General features: G+C 45.1%; 1 protein-coding gene across 4 annotated transcripts in view; it reads right to left on the reverse strand.

Annotated features, from left to right (window-relative positions):
• The window catches only part of SIL1 (SIL1 nucleotide exchange factor), a 238,163-nt gene that overhangs the window by 154,294 nt on the left and 68,268 nt on the right, over positions 1-15,601 (reverse strand). For all 4 annotated transcript variants that reach the window (XM_037061431.1, XM_037061441.1, XM_037061422.1 and 1 more), the window contains exon 3: positions 10,009-10,144. In XM_037061431.1, coding sequence (XP_036917326.1) covers positions 10,009-10,144 — 136 coding nt within the window. The remainder of the gene's footprint in view (positions 1-10,008; positions 10,145-15,601) is intronic.

The following is a 15,601-nucleotide window of genomic DNA, read 5'->3' on the forward strand; positions in this document are numbered from 1 at the left end:
ATTTGTTTTTAATGCTTATAACTTTAGATCACTCAGTTCCAAAGACTTCATTTTCCTCAAATCCCTTCTCTGACAATGCTAATGTGTTTTTCCTCTCCTTCTAACTGATCAGCGAAATATGTGGCTGAAAGGACTGGCTTGGAAGTTTCTCTGATGCTGGCAGAATCAAGAAAATATTCCCCCAGCTATATACCTCCACGTCTATCCATCCCTGCCACCTGCCACTCAGCTGCAGGTAGAATCATTATAGAAAAGGAGGAAAGAAGGCAAGAGCGCAAGCAGCAAGGTAGAAAGCTGAGAGTGTAAAAATGAGAAAGGTGTGGGGGGAGCAAGAGACTGAGAGAAGACATTTTGTTCAAACTGAGCCACTATAGAATCAAGAATTTCACTGATACGCATAAGCAGTGTTAGATAATACCAGCAAATAGGCGAAAAGATTAAGCCTTCTTTTGATTTGTCTTTCTCTTACTTCTCCCCATTTCTCTTCACCCCCCCAAGTATACCGCTCAACCCTATCAATAACATGGACTCCTGTAAATCAAATATTTCATCTGAATACCCCTATTACTGACAGGTTTGTGCAAGAAAATGTTCCTTCCCTTTGAAATACACTATACCTAACTCCAAGGAACCCTCAGCTAGCCATTTGGATCAAATACTAGAGGTTAAAATACTAATGGTATTTACAAAACAATTCTTCCAGCCTCTCCTCCATCTGCTGCCTAACCCAGTGGGAATCTGAAACCAGTATATAGCCCTCGAATTACACTGTACACAGGGATACTTACTCCACAATGTTTTGGAGAATCTGGATCTATTCCTATGATCTAACCTAGGAAATGAAGATGGGGAAGCTTGAGTAACTCTGAAACCTCTTGAATAATTTCCCCCACAGTTCACAGAATTTTGTCCCCACCTTAAATAATATTGCTTTCAATTAATGATCTTGCCGTTTCTATCTTCAGAAGAAAGGGAATCCTAGGAAAAGCAATGGGACCTAACGCTCATTCACCGATCAAACATGAGTTCCAAAAGAGACCATGCAAAGAGGTAACTTACTCCTTTGTGGAGCACCTTGAAGCCTCCTTAAATAATGTACACAAAGCACCAAACATGAGGGGCTTTCCCAAAAAATGTTACTTCTCCTCCCTTCTCCAACAGCTAGACTAGAATTCCTGGGCCCTATTCTGCCTCAGTTATTCTTGGCCATGAAATACTGGACAACCTTGTCACCCTTCGTCCAAAAGCCTGACTTGGCAAAATCAGGATGAAGAACAAGTAAGAATTAACAAGATGATGTTTATGCAACTTTTAGGGGACTCCTGGGTTGAGGACAGAAAGAGTTTTCTTTTTTCCTAAGCAAAAAAAAAAAGAAAAAACCAAACTTTACAAATACACCATATTACTATTCCATTAAAACTCACCTCTCCCCAGAAAAACTAATTATGGCCACAGATAATCAAATCTGAAAACTTCTTAATCCAAAGAAATGATTCTCTCCTTTCAAACAACTGCATTACACAAAACAGAAACAGATTATTCTGGAATTAAACAAATTAAATACAACTCAATCTTTGTTTGCCCAAATCAACATTTATGGGAAATAAGGCAAGATCGACAACCTATTAGTTTATGAACAGTAACAAAACAAAATCCTACCATGAACAGAAATACAATCAGCCTGATTAGAGAGCACAAGCAACAACAGACTTACGAAAGAGCCCCCTGCACACAAGCTGTGATTCACTCACGTTCTTTTCAGACCTGCCTAGAAGATCAGTGGCCAGTAGGGCGCCACCTCCTCTGTGACCTTGGGCATTGCCAGGGGCCTCCAAGAGTCTTGACGTTGCCTGTATCAGAAGAGGAAAGGTTGGAGCAGATTCAGAGGAGTTTCCAGTAAAGCCCTCCAGCTTGCCCCATAGGCCACACAAAGGTTTCAGTCACCAACCCCCAAAGAAAATCCCTGAATGATCTGTCCATCACTCCTCATGCTCTAGCCATCCACTGTCCAGGGCTCAGATTGCTCTAGAAAGTCACCAAAGCCACTGATCCTGGCCCACTACCAAGTCAGAATGCTCGGAGATCAACTGGGCCTTTCCTAATGCTGGGCAATGCTTAGTTCTAACCTTATGAATGTCTAAGCATCTTCCTCACAGGGGTGTTACTTAACCTCTCCATTCCTCAAGCACCCAATCAAATCTCTTTCATCATCCAAGGTGGAAGCCCCACCCTTGGTGTGGCTCAGAAAACTGAAGACATCAAATGGAAGCTTTCTTAATTTCCTTCTCTATCTCTCCCACTTTTCCTTGTTTTCTTCTCCTCCGCTTCTAATTTCCAAGGCTTATCATACTCACAAGGCCAAGACTTTCCATCGGCACGTAAACAACTTGGCCTCATCAGCGATCTCCTCTCTGGGATTTCAAATCTGTCACCACTGGTTCCTTGCCCCTCTGCTTTTCCGCATACACAAAAGCTCTCTCTACTCAGCTTCAACGACCCTGCCTCTGGGAAATCTTCCCATCAGAGCCCTCCTTTGTGCTCTCACAGAGCTATACTCCTGTTTAGGGGTCCTCCTACACCATAAGCCCATGCAGATGAGACTCTATCAAGTCCCACCATGGTATCTTCTGCACCAAGCACTACCCCTAAAACAAAGGAGTTCAACAAATGTACAAAATATGAAATAAACAAGTTTTTTGTGTGGCTAGCTCTAAAATTATCATTTTGGTTCTCTTTTTTCCACTATTCTCAAACCTAGTAATTTATATCAACCTTCTCCATTTCATCGTCCATTCATAACACAGACCCTGACTGAACTCAAACTGTTCACTCAGAGCTTAAACTTACTTTCACATCTTAATATGTATTTGTCTTGTCAGTTCTCCTCCTCGTTTCCCCTCCCTCCCTCCCATCGCTCCCCTAAGCTTCCCACCACCACCATCCCATTATTCCCCTACAGACCCCTGCCTCTCCAACCAGGTACACACACTCTCGCTTTTACATCTCTATCCATGTCATCCCCCTTCCACTCATGTTTCCCGCCTGTCCTCTTCTCTACCTAGTCAAATATTGTCTCCCCTCAAGTTACCGGTTAGTTCACACCTCCAGTGATGTGCCAAAAATAAAAATGGGCCAGGTTCTAGAAAAGCGCCTCTCATTCCAGCTCTAGGCCAGCCCTTGAGAGCTATTCCCAGGCCTGGCTAGACCCAACCTTGCAGACAGCCTGGACAGTCTTGCCAGCAGGGTGAGGCCAATATTAGAGGAAGAGGGAAGTCAAGGCTACACAGATTGTCAGAACTAAAGCCAAGCCCTGGGCATGTGGGCTGGAAATGGTTTTGGCAGCTAGTTTTCCATTATCTCTACTCCAGTCTAAGGTTTTCATTTCAGTCAGTTTGAGTACCTAATCTTTGAAAGCTAAGACTGTGCCACTCTACTCTGCTAAACATTCTTTATTAAACCTCAGAGAGAACAGGTGGATGGGAGAAGCAAAGGAAGAAGACAATAGGGGCCCAGGGTGAGCATTAAGCATACAAATGCTTATTAGAAAGCGGACAGCCAACAGCTGCTCTCCATTACCACCCAAGTCCACAGATTGCAAACTGGACCCTGGCCTGCCACTTCCATGTAATGAAGGCGAAAGCCCAGGCAGAGATGCTCAGTGCAGAGTTCAGCCAGCTAGTCTCAAAGTGGCCTCAGCCTTGGTAGTGGCTGTCATGGAGGTCACAGCCTTCCTGCCCTGGCCTCCACCTGTTCCCCTAGAGGGGTTGTGGGATTTGGCTGCTATGGGACAGTGGTCAGCCATCCTGGGAGAACTCTACATATGGGAAAAGAGGTCTCTCTGAAATGAAGAGATCTAAACTGTCCTCACGGAACCTTCTGGTACCTTCATGCCTTCCATCCTTTTGTCCCCCAGTAAAAGATAATTTGGAGCCTCAGAAATTGCTCCTACAGGCCTCAAGAGGCCTGGCATCCTGCTATACCCCAAGCAGTTCCCCCTGACTAACTCATATTACTAAGGAGCAAAGGAGATGCTCAGAGTGGAGAATGCTGAACAAAGGCTGGGAAGGTGGCAATAATGAGGAAAATGGGCCAGAGGTATAAGAGGAGAAGAACAAATGAAGTTCTTGGGGAATCCCCAGGAGACCTGAAAGGCTTCAAAGTTGGGGAAGAAAGCATTATACAGAAAGAGGTAGCACCAAATATAATTCCTGTTGAACACTTCATTCTAAAAAATTGCTGGAGACAGCAACTTGTGTTTAAGAGAGGAGAGAGACTACCCCACAGCACACAAAACCATGCTGTTACCTCTATCCAATTCCTGCTCCACATTTCCACCACTGCATTTTGGCCAGGGTGAAAGATCACACAATAGAGGCCCCATCCTATACCTTTCCCTCAGGCCATTACCTCCTGGTAGCAGCCAAGAAGTCCCACTGCACCATTCTGATGAGATACAGGAGCTTAGGTAGGAACACCCACTGCTCATGGGCCTGTGCAGGGGAGGGGAGGAGGGGGTGCCCCTGTGTGTGAAGGAAGGGACAGAAGCAAGTCATACTCTTGTGAACCATCTTGGGGAATGAGATGACTCCTAATGAAGATCCCTCCACACTAGGGGAGAAAGGGAAGATCACCTAACTCCCACCCACAAAGCTGGGGAGGTGGCAGAAAGCACTGGAAGCTTGACCCCTTAGTACAACTCAATAGCAGCCTGTGGTTTAATAAAAAGTATACCTGGTCTTCATCCCTGGTTCCTGGCACAGAGTTCCTAAAACCCCTGGAATTTCCTGAGTAATTATCTTTTTTATTTTTTAAAGATTTTATTTTATTTTTTAGAGGAAAGGGAGGGAGAAAGAGAGGGAGGGAAACATCGATGTGCAAGAGAAACATCAATCTGTTTCCTCTTGCATGTGCCCCAACCGGAGACCTGGCTCATAACCCAGGCATGTGCCCTGACCAGGAATCAAACCAAGAACCTCTTGGTTTACATGATGACTCCCAAGCCACTGAGCTACACCGGTCAGTGCTGATTATCTTTTTTTATTCTTGACTTTGTGCCAGTGAAATAACTCTTGGTAAGGGGCCATTAGATAATTTTAGGATGGCGGAAATACCAAGCTATGATTAGAAGGTTGGATATTTTAGCCCTATCCCCCTACTGGCAGGGACGCAGAGGCTGGGTATTTAAGTTCTACCACTGATGGTCAATAGTTTAATCAATCACACCTATGTAATTAAACTTTCATAAAAACCTCTAAACAACAAGGTTCAGAGAGCTTCCAGGCTGGTGAACACACAGAAGTGCTGGAGGGTGGTATGCCCAGAAAGGGTGTGGAAACTATGAACATCTCCCCCCACACCTTGCCCTATGCATCTCTTCCATTTAGCTGTTCCTGAGTTGTTCCATTTACCCTTTACAGTAAACCAATAAATGTAAATAAAGTGTTTTTCTGAGTTCTGCAAACTGTTCTAGCAAATTATTGAACCTGAGAAGAGGGTCATGGGAAACCTCAACCTATAGCTGGTCAGTCAAATAGGACAAGTGGCCTGGAGCTTGCAATGCGTCTGCAACAGAGGCAGAAGCACTAAGCCATTAAATGGTGGGATCTGACACTAAGTCCAGGTATACGGTACCAGAATTAAAATGAATTGTTGGACACCTAGTTCGAGCTGGAGGACTGGAAGAATCACACAGCCACATCCAAGCTGCAAGGGGCCAAAGGCATAGCAGACAAGTGTTCCTTCAGACAGATGTCCAGGGCCTGCAGGAAATCAGACTCCTCTTCCAAACACTTGAAACAGAGTAGTTGGTCTACTATAAATGAGGTTTTTAAAATTCAATTCCCTCCCATTGCTCATGCATATCTGAAATGATCTGACCAGATGGCTGGTGCTCTATAATTCTTGGATTGCTCTCATCAGTTGATGATTTGGATTTTCTTTTCTTTTTAACCCCCCCCTCACATGAACATGTTCCTACAAAGATTTCCTGTACGCTCCCATCAAATGGGCCCTTTGTGCTACCACTAATATTTCAGAGGTTCTCACAGCCTCCTGCAAATCATCTTAGGGCAATAAGGAACCCCAAGTTTACGCTTTCCTGAGCCCTCAGGAGGCCAACTTGCAGCACTAGTTAATGAGCCAGCAGCAAGCAAGCCTTTGTCCAGGCTGCCTTGTTGCCTCCACTTCTCCTTCAGATCCCAAGGGAAAGAGAGACAGCAAAGGTATATTTTTTCATATGACAACTACAGCCAATTACTGAATATTTCCAATGTGCCAGACCCTGTGTGAAACATTCAACACATGTTAATCTTGTTTTAGTCTCACGTCATCTTTGCGAAGTAGATATTTTTATCCCTACTTTCAGATGAGGAAACTAAGGTTTAAAGATTCTCATCAACCTGACCAAGACCATACGGATTCAGCATTATAAAATTTGACCCACTACTCCACCAAGATCTGAGATAGAGAAAGAAGGCCCTCACCTCCCCACATCCCTCCCTCATGCCCTTACTGAGCACAAGACACTTCCGCCAGAACATCCAAAAGGCACTTTGGGGCCTTTTTCTGTCTCTGTAGCCTCTGTGAGACTATGCACTACTGGAAAACAGGGGTCAAGGCACATTTACTACTGAAAGAGACAGTATGGCACAGTGGCTAGGAGCTCAAGCTTAGGGCCAGACAAAGCTAGGTTTGAATTCTGACTCTACCACTTACTGGTCATTTGGCTAAGTCAGTGTTCCTCTCTGAGATTCAGTTTTGTCTATAAGAATGAGGGTAGCTATAGCACCTGTCCTCAAAGAATGCCTGGCACAGTTGATGCTCATTACATGTGATCTATTATTTATATCTCTGGCTACCAGTACAGTGTCTGGCACTAAACACAATCTCAGAAAATGCCCAGGGGGCACAAGCCCCACTGTATATGGCTGTGACCAGCTTCATGATAACAAGTTTACAGGCACAAAGCCCTGAGTTTCATGGGTCCTCAGCCTGAGGACAAATTCCTGAGTTCCCTGCCCAGACCCACAGGACCTCCAGCAAACAGCTTTCCTCCGCTTGCTTGTGAACAGCTGATGCTGAACGCACACTCAAATGCTTACTGTGCTTCCATAAGGTGAGACAGATCCCAAAATAAACCAGAAGAGAGAGAGAGACAAGAAAATCACTTCCAGGAACAAACGGCTCACAGTGAGGATGCTGACAGTGAAACCAAAGGCAGGCATTTCTCAAGAGAGTGACCTGCAGGGCTGAGTGGCTAGAGCCCAATTCCCACCTGGCCTGATGGAAAGACCCATGAAGTCATGGATTGGTCCCTGATATCCCAACTCATGACCGTAAATTGGCCTTCAAATGAACCCAGACTGTGTACACCAGTATCTCCTCCTTGGAGGCTTGAGGACAACAGAGCTGAGGTCCTCCCATCAGAGGTCTGGTGGGGACAGAAGGCACTGAACTAAGATGAACATAAACTAGCCACTCTGCCATCTTCTTAAAGGTCCCCAAAAGATACACCACCATCTTCCTGTGCTGTGCCCCTGACTCTGGCAGGAAATGTTCTGCTGACCCCTCCTGTGCCTCTTCAAAAATCTCTGAGGAGGGAGAGAGGGAAAGCATTTCATGACCATGGAAGTCTCTCCTTCTTACCATCGAAGGCTGGAAAGGACAGGAAGACTACATAATCACCCACTCTCACTGGCACCCAATTCCACAATCCACTTGAGGAAGTGGCACAAATGGAGAAATTACCATTTAAAAATCAAAACTGCTATGAACTGAGTGATGTCTTCACATCGAGAACCCTCACAGCCGCCTCTGCAGCAAGTAGGACAGGACATTTCCCCCATATCGCCAATGGGGAAACCGAAGGGCAAAAGGATTCAGTGACTCGGCTAAGATCCCCTAAGTAGCAAAGCTAGGATTTGAACCCAGAACCAGCTGAATCTAAAGTCAATCCTCCTAACCACAAAACTATATTACCTCCCCATTTATCTATCCATCAGACAAGTTCCCAGGTCTGGGTACATTCCTTTAACTTTTAAGTAGCTGTGTTGGAAGCTCCCAGGCAGCATTCAGAATGTGGTGAATTAAATATCATACTCTGACTGAAGACAAGTGCCAGCTATCCACACAGACCATTGTGAGGTCAATTTCCTACTAAAAGGCATTCATATAAAAACTTCTCAATATACACACAGAACACCTCAATCCTACAGCAGGGCCTAAGAGAATCTTGTCTTCCTTCACTAGTCGCATTCCCGAGCACCAGAGTCAGAATAACTCTCTTAAAATGAGGCAGGCACAACTGAAAGCAGAATTGCTTTGCCCCTAAGCTGTGGGGCCTGAGTGTCTGTGTTCAAACACAATACGCCAGCCTTCGGGACAGCTTCTAGGGAATTTGGGGCAGAAGAATTTACAAGGGGCTCTTGAGAAACTAGAAGACAGAGGAAGATGTCAACGGGGCATCAAGTTAATTGTAAAAATCAACGCTCTACTCTAATTCTCTAGGAAGCACTCAGAGCTCAGCCTGCCCATGTCATACATGCTCTGGTTCTCTCCCCCCAAGGCTACAGAGGGGGTTCTTTGTCAGCCATTAACAGCAGCTCCACTGGCCAGAAGGCTGGGTAAGGGCCCTGGGTCAGAACTTTCAGGTCTGCTCTGCAATGTGGACCAGGGCCTTGATGGGTACCACAGAAACTGAGAGGGCAGGAGTGGGAGCCACAGGACATTGATCTCTACCTACTCCAGGCACTTGCCTGGTTTCAAGTGTTACAAGCACTTTCAACCACATAAAACAGTAGATACTGCCCATGTCTTCTATCCCCACCCCTGAGAACTCCTCTAGTTTTAGTCTGCAAGGACCAGGCTCTTCAGTTCTCCAGGAAGCTAGGGGAGGGCAGACAGAAGTTGGATCTGCGGAACCCAGTACCTCTCTTCCTAAAGCCTCCCTCTACCTAACCCCATTAGTTCCTACTTGGTTCCCCTAGGGCTTCATCACTCTTCCGTGGCAGCAACGCAAGCCCAACAGGAGTGATATTACTACAAGAAAGTTGGCTGGCACAGCAAATGCTATCCCTGGCTGCAGAGCACCAATGGAGGCAGGGAGGGAATGGTAATAAACATTGGCAAGAAGCTGATGAAACCACACTGTGGCAGCTGCCAGGGCTTGCCATCCACCTTGCCACAGTGCAGAATGCAAACAGCCTACTCCTCAGAACAGGCCCAGGTGTCATCACAGTCAGGCAAGGACAACTGGGACTAAAAGGACAAGGGGGAAGAAGATAGGTCCAGGCTCTAAGGTCAGTGACATAGGACAAGTTAGCTGAATGACATAGGTCAAGTTACATAACCTCTCTAAACCTCAATGTTTTCCTGGGAAAATAAAGATAATAGCAGGTCCTATTATATGAAGATTGAACAAGATGCACATGAAGTACCAACAGTACCTGAATATGATAAACACTCCACAGTTTCTGGCTACTTCATTATTTTAAGCCCTGGGCCTGGGTTCATAAAAAGGTTAGGAAAGTTGTTCCTTCTAAGGATGCCCCATTTAAAAATCAGGCCAGGACCAGCCCCTGTTTCTTGGCACAGGTTCCTTTAGCAAAAGAACACTCCTGCCCCGCACCAGTGCTCAGGACTCTCCTGTGAACAATATTTCAGCAGCACTGAGCCGAGCAGAAGAGCCCAAAATAGCATTTGCAGAGGGAGGCACATGTCACTGCCTCTCCTATGCTTCAGAAGTGCAAGGAAAGAAAGTTTTCAATCACTTGCTCAGAAAGCCGGGCCACCCACTTACCTGCCTTCCTTCGAGGGCACTGAAATCTCTGTTCTGCTGGAAAATGAAGGTCCCTAAGCCCTGCAGCAGCAGCCACCACTCTGATGAACCATATCGTTTCCCTCCAGCTGGTTAATGAGTGGCTGCTCCTTCAAAGGAGCCTTGTGGGGACAAAGGATACACACAATCCAAATTCAGAATGTGTTTCACTGGGACAGGGCTAGGGCTGGTACCTGGCCGAAGGGCCTGCCATTCATGGCTTGGGTGAAACACCTCCAGGACATCGGAGTCTAGCTCCTCCTCTGCTGTGGTTTCCTTTTTCTCTGTTTCTTTGGTGGTGCTCTTCTCTGGGTTGGTCAGCGCAAACTCCTTCAAAGAAAAAGAAAAACAAAAAAAAACACAGAGCATGACTGACAATGGCTAAGCACAAGGCAATAGAAAGAAAATGGCCTGGGGTGGTACTCTCTCCCCTCTATGCTCCTCCTCCCCTCTCTAGCCATGTTTGGACCTTTCATGAGGTTAGCCCAGAACCAATATGAGTGAGGCAATATGGTTAAACGAACATCGCACATGCTGTGTGTATACGGCACTTCTGTATAAGCATAAGGAAAAAGTCCACAGGTTTCATAACATCTTCAGGGGACTAAGGGAACATTCGGGGAAGAGGGATTAGCAAAAAGAAATAATAAGAGCCTTTCACTTTTTACTTGATATGCTACCATACACTGTTTGATGTTTAAAATTCGTATCTATCACCCTTATAGTTTAAATATATATATTTATAAAAGAAAACACACATATCAACAGGCAATAAGGCCTCAAATGGCTACCCCAGATGTACAAAGGCTAGCAGCTGAGACCCAAATGATTCCCAAGCAGCCCAACAGTGCACAGTAAGTACCTGGCAATTCCCCAGGATGCCTATGGTGGATAAATGATCACTTGGGACATTCCAACCCATGAGTAAAGGGTGCAAGATGGGAAGCTGAGAGTCCATCTGGGCTGAGAGAGGAAGCAGCCCAGGTTGGAAACCTCTTCCTAAAACCTGTTTCCTTCCACACTATGGAGAGCATGGAGGATTAATGAGATGGTGTCAGTGGAGCACTTTGAGCTCAGGAAACAGAGATGCAAGATAAATACAAAGTGTTATTCATTTTGCTCCTTCCCAGTTTTCCTGTCCCGTTTTTAAATCTGTCCTTACATAAAAACAGTAAGGCCTCAGGAAATTGGAACCAGGGGGTTCCAGAGCTCTGGAAGATTACATTTGGGAGGGCAAGGAGGAACCCACACCAGCACATGGGGATGTTATTTCAGCCCTCCCACCTCCCCCGCAATCACTTTTCCTCCACCTCCCAATTCTCCCACTAACAATAGTAAGTATATTTCACAGATTCCTCCCATGAACCCAAACCTGTGCTAGGTACGTTATATATATATATATATATATATCTCATTTTGGTTCCCAACAATTCGAACCCTGCATGGGAAGTAACACTGCATCTCTTTCAAGCAGTGCCACAGCTCCAGACGTGTTCCCACTGCCTCGGTCCCTCAGGTCTGACGTTAAATTAACTGTCAGAGGAAAGGTTAAGATCTTAAGACATTGGTGATAACAATGCAAAGAACTTACAAGGATTTACATTTTAACAAGAAATGAAAACATGAAATTCAGATGGCAGGATTTCAGATTTTATTAAGAACTAGTAAGGAAACTATCTTGGGCAAAAAGAGGTACTGAAATCACATCATAAGTAATGAGAGGCAATGACTATAGCATAATAAGAGCTCAAGCTCTGTATCAGATAATGTAAAGTTCAAATCCCAGTTTCTTGGGACTCCAGGCAAGTTAATTAACTTTCTAAGTATCAGTTTCCACATTTGTGAAGAGGAGACAATAACATCTAGCTTGTAAATTACATAAAGCACTAGCATACACAGTAGCTGTTACTCAGAGGGTCCAGGCCGGACGAGTCAGAGCTATGATTCCCAACAGAGATACACAATACGGCATCACTTAGGTCAGGTTTGGGCTGTGGTCACCTGGGCAGCCACATCCCACGAATCCCTCCTACTCCTTCTCCTTGAGGTTTGCACAAATCTGAGCTCAAAAAAATACTAGGAACAGAAGAGAATATGTGCTCGTGAGACTAAAGAGCAGACACACTGACAAGGAGCACCCGACATGCTCTGAGGGCAGGAACATCAAACTTCCAACAGCCAAGTTCCTGAGGACAGGCTCTGTGTCATCTTTCGCCCTGTATCCCCCTAACACAGGCTTTTACTTTGTAATCATCAAAGGAAGGAAGGAACACCACCCCCTCCAAAAGACGGGTATGTCTTCTGGATGCCTTGGACTGAGGCCAAGTCTAAACGACCTGAGTCTGCTGGAAGCCAGGTACTAGCCACACATTCGAGAACAAAGACCACCTTGTCCATTAAGTACCTGGAGCCTATTACTCCAGGGCCTAGCCACTCTGGTCAGCCTCTACCTGAAGTATCATACACTAGACTATGGGACTAGGAGAATATTAATAAAATTCACCTCAGATGTATGTGGGTCAAAAGCAGGGATGGATACAAACGAGTGTGGTGGGTCAGGCATAAAGCCACAGGGAGTGGTGGAACTGTAAAAGCTGAAGCCCTCCTGCCTTAACTAAGGAATGCAGGTGCTGGTCCACCACTGCCATGAAGGCATTCAACTTGAAAACAGGAAACTAGATTTTTATGTGAAATTTTCTTATTTTTAGAACACTAAGAAGACCAAACTAAACATCTATAAGCTTTAAATTACAACTCCTGCCTTAATGTATCTATTAACCAGGTAGCTCCTGGCAGTTGTGGCTATAAACAAGCAACCATATTCTCACCAAGAAAAGCAGATAGGAGGAAGTGGAAGAGGATAAAGCAGGGATAAATGGTAATGGAAAAAAAAAACACAATAAAAACTAATTATAGCCCTGGCTAGTGTAGCTTAGTGGACTGAGTGCTGGCCTGCGGACCAAAAGGTCACCAGTTCAATTCCTGGCCAGCACACATGCCTGGGATGGAGGCCAGGTCCCCAGCTGGGAGCATGCGAGAGGCAACCAGTAGATGTATCTTGTTTCTCTCCCTCTCTTTCTCCCTTCCTTCTCCTCTCTCTAAAAAATAAATAAATATATTTTCTTAAAAACTAAGAGAGAAGCAGAAAAAGGCAAGAAGAATGCTGATGATGAGAATATCACAAAATCTAGGCGGGTCTAATGTTTGTTTTAATGAGTAACAGATGGGAAATGCTCTCTTTCTAGATTTCTTTAATAAGGTTATCAGTAGGTTCAAGAAGAATTAGAAGGAGCATAATGAACCACTGAGCCACATACTTCAAGCCTTATGAAGGCCAGACACTTTTGCAACAATCCTATCACTGCTCAAAATGTTTTTTGGCTTCGTTTTACTTTCACTTTTTAAAAAAATATTTATTTTATTTTACTTATTTATCTTTAGAGGGGAAGGGAAGGAGAGAAACATCAATGTATGGTTGCCTCTCTTGCGTCCCCCACTGGGACCTGGCCTGCAACCCAGGCATGTGCTCTGACTGGGACTAGAACCGTGATCATCTGGTTCACAGGCCCGTGCTCAATCCACTGAGCTACAACAGCCAGGGTCTACTTTCACTTTTGAACGAGATGTTAAGCCACAACCACACATACCCCACACACACAATCTGTCATTATTTTGCAGCATACCTCAGGTTTTAGTGGGGGTGATACAAAACTGACGCTCCCCTACCTGATCAGCTCACCCTGTTCACCAAATCTGGCTCAGCGCGACTTTGGACTCACTAAAGATGATTCAGTCACATGAACACACCATAAGTTAGTTCAAAAGAGGAATTCTACAAAAGGTCTTGAGAAAAAGCAACATCAAAGGGGTGAAGTTGTTATGATAACAGTAGCTACCATTTACTAAGCCCTTCTTACCATATGCCTGGCACTGGGGTAAAGTATCTTCCATGCCTCACAACTCAGCCAAGTTTCATCTGTGAAGCACACACTTTTATAACCATTTTCCAGATGAGGATGGATACGGGGCCTGTGCAAAATCACAATGCTGGCAGAGCAGAGATTTAAGTCTAGACCTGCCTGGCTCCAAAGCCCATGCATGATTTCTGACTAACTTCTGTGCTTTTGTTCTTAGTCATGTGTCCTAAAGGTTGTGTCCTGGATACTGAGGAAGTAAAGCAGGGGCAATGGGATTACCTTAGCACATCTATTAGCACAGCCCCCTTCCCAAGGAAAGGCTTTCATGGATGCAGGTGAGAAACCACAGTCCCAAAGAAAGCAAGGCTAGTCCCTCTGCCCAGGCAGTGTCCTGAATAGGAAAGAAAGACCAAGAGGTTAGAGAAGCCAGGCCGCCCTTGGTCAGCTCTGAAGTAAATACTGTACTTTGGTGCCCTCTCATCTGGCTTCTGGGAGCTCCCTTCCATGCTGAATCCTCAGCTCTCTTCTCCCTGCCACCATCACTCCAAATACCAATTTCCTCTCAACTGACTGGCAAGAAATCCCAGCTAAGGTGTTAGCTGACAACAGCTTACCATGTCACACTTTCTTGCACTTGCATCTGAATAAGAGATTCTTAAAGATCAAAAACTTCAAGATCCAAAAGAATGAATGAATCTCTAATGGTAGGTTGGTAGATGCTGTGTGACAAAAACACGCTGCCAGGGCAACATTCTGGGACAGAAGCATGTCTGACAGAGCCCTAAATTAAACCCCAGAAGCAGCCCAACCTCTTACTAAAAATAACAGCTCACATGTACTGACCACTCATTCACCTTATTGTGCCAGTCCCAATGCTAAGATACATATATAGTCACACTAGATCTATACTAAAATCTTAGGAGGGAAGTACCAACCCTATTGTATAGATAAGGCAGCAAAGCTTAGAAGTGGTCAAAGTGCCAAAATAGGTGGCAAAAGGAGTTTACCAAAGGTCTGTGCTCCTTCCACTGGGTCTCACTACCTCCTCCATTACTCACCACCTTTTTGAAGGCCAGTATACCACACAACCATATCACTTCAGCTACCACACTGCTCCTAAGACACAGCACCCAGGGAGGTGCCACAGCAAGAGCCAGGAAGAAAGACTAGCTCCAGATCATACCTGATATGCACAGTTAACCTTTCCTGGGTGGCCATTAATCTTCACAAATGCCCTCAGGGAGGACAATTCCAGGTCTCCAGAAGCACTTGCCTGGACTTCAGGCTCTGAAGAAAGGATCATGACCACCCCCACCTCACCCGATGGTCATTTTCACTGTTGTGAAGGTGGCTGGCTGCATCACTTAGAGTTTAAATGCCATCAGGGCAGGAATTTTTATGGTATGAGAAAAAAGATGCTTCAACTTCTACTCGTGCTTAGCGCATGATGAAAGATTATGACAAATGGATTACAGCTTAGGAACAGACATAAGAATAAAAGCAGCTTCTGTTGATGAAAGTCAGTATTAACATTTTTCTGAGACTAGACTCAATAGAATTAATATAAATGGGCCAGAATAATTACGGCTCTGAAAGCTCATCTTTTTGGTTGGACTATTATCCAAAAGGGACTTCCTTACACACAGTCCATAAGTAAATTCATCAGCATGCTTTTATTAACTGTGTATCTGCTAAAGCTCACGATGGGGAGCACTCAGGTCCTCATGAGCTGCAGGTTGGGTGAGGAGGGGGAAACAACCCCGATCCCCTAAGACACGTGGGTGTTTTTCTGAGTCAGGCTATGCCAAAGGCAGCCCCAACTCTCATGCTGTGGCCAGTCTCACCCTCAGGGGCCAATGGGATCTCATTC

The sequence above is a fragment of the Sturnira hondurensis genome, unplaced genomic scaffold (assembly GCF_014824575.4).
Source record: "Sturnira hondurensis isolate 20B ecotype Veracruz unplaced genomic scaffold, ASM1482457v3 Scaffold0001120, whole genome shotgun sequence".
Classification (NCBI taxonomy): Eukaryota; Metazoa; Chordata; class Mammalia; order Chiroptera; family Phyllostomidae; genus Sturnira; species Sturnira hondurensis.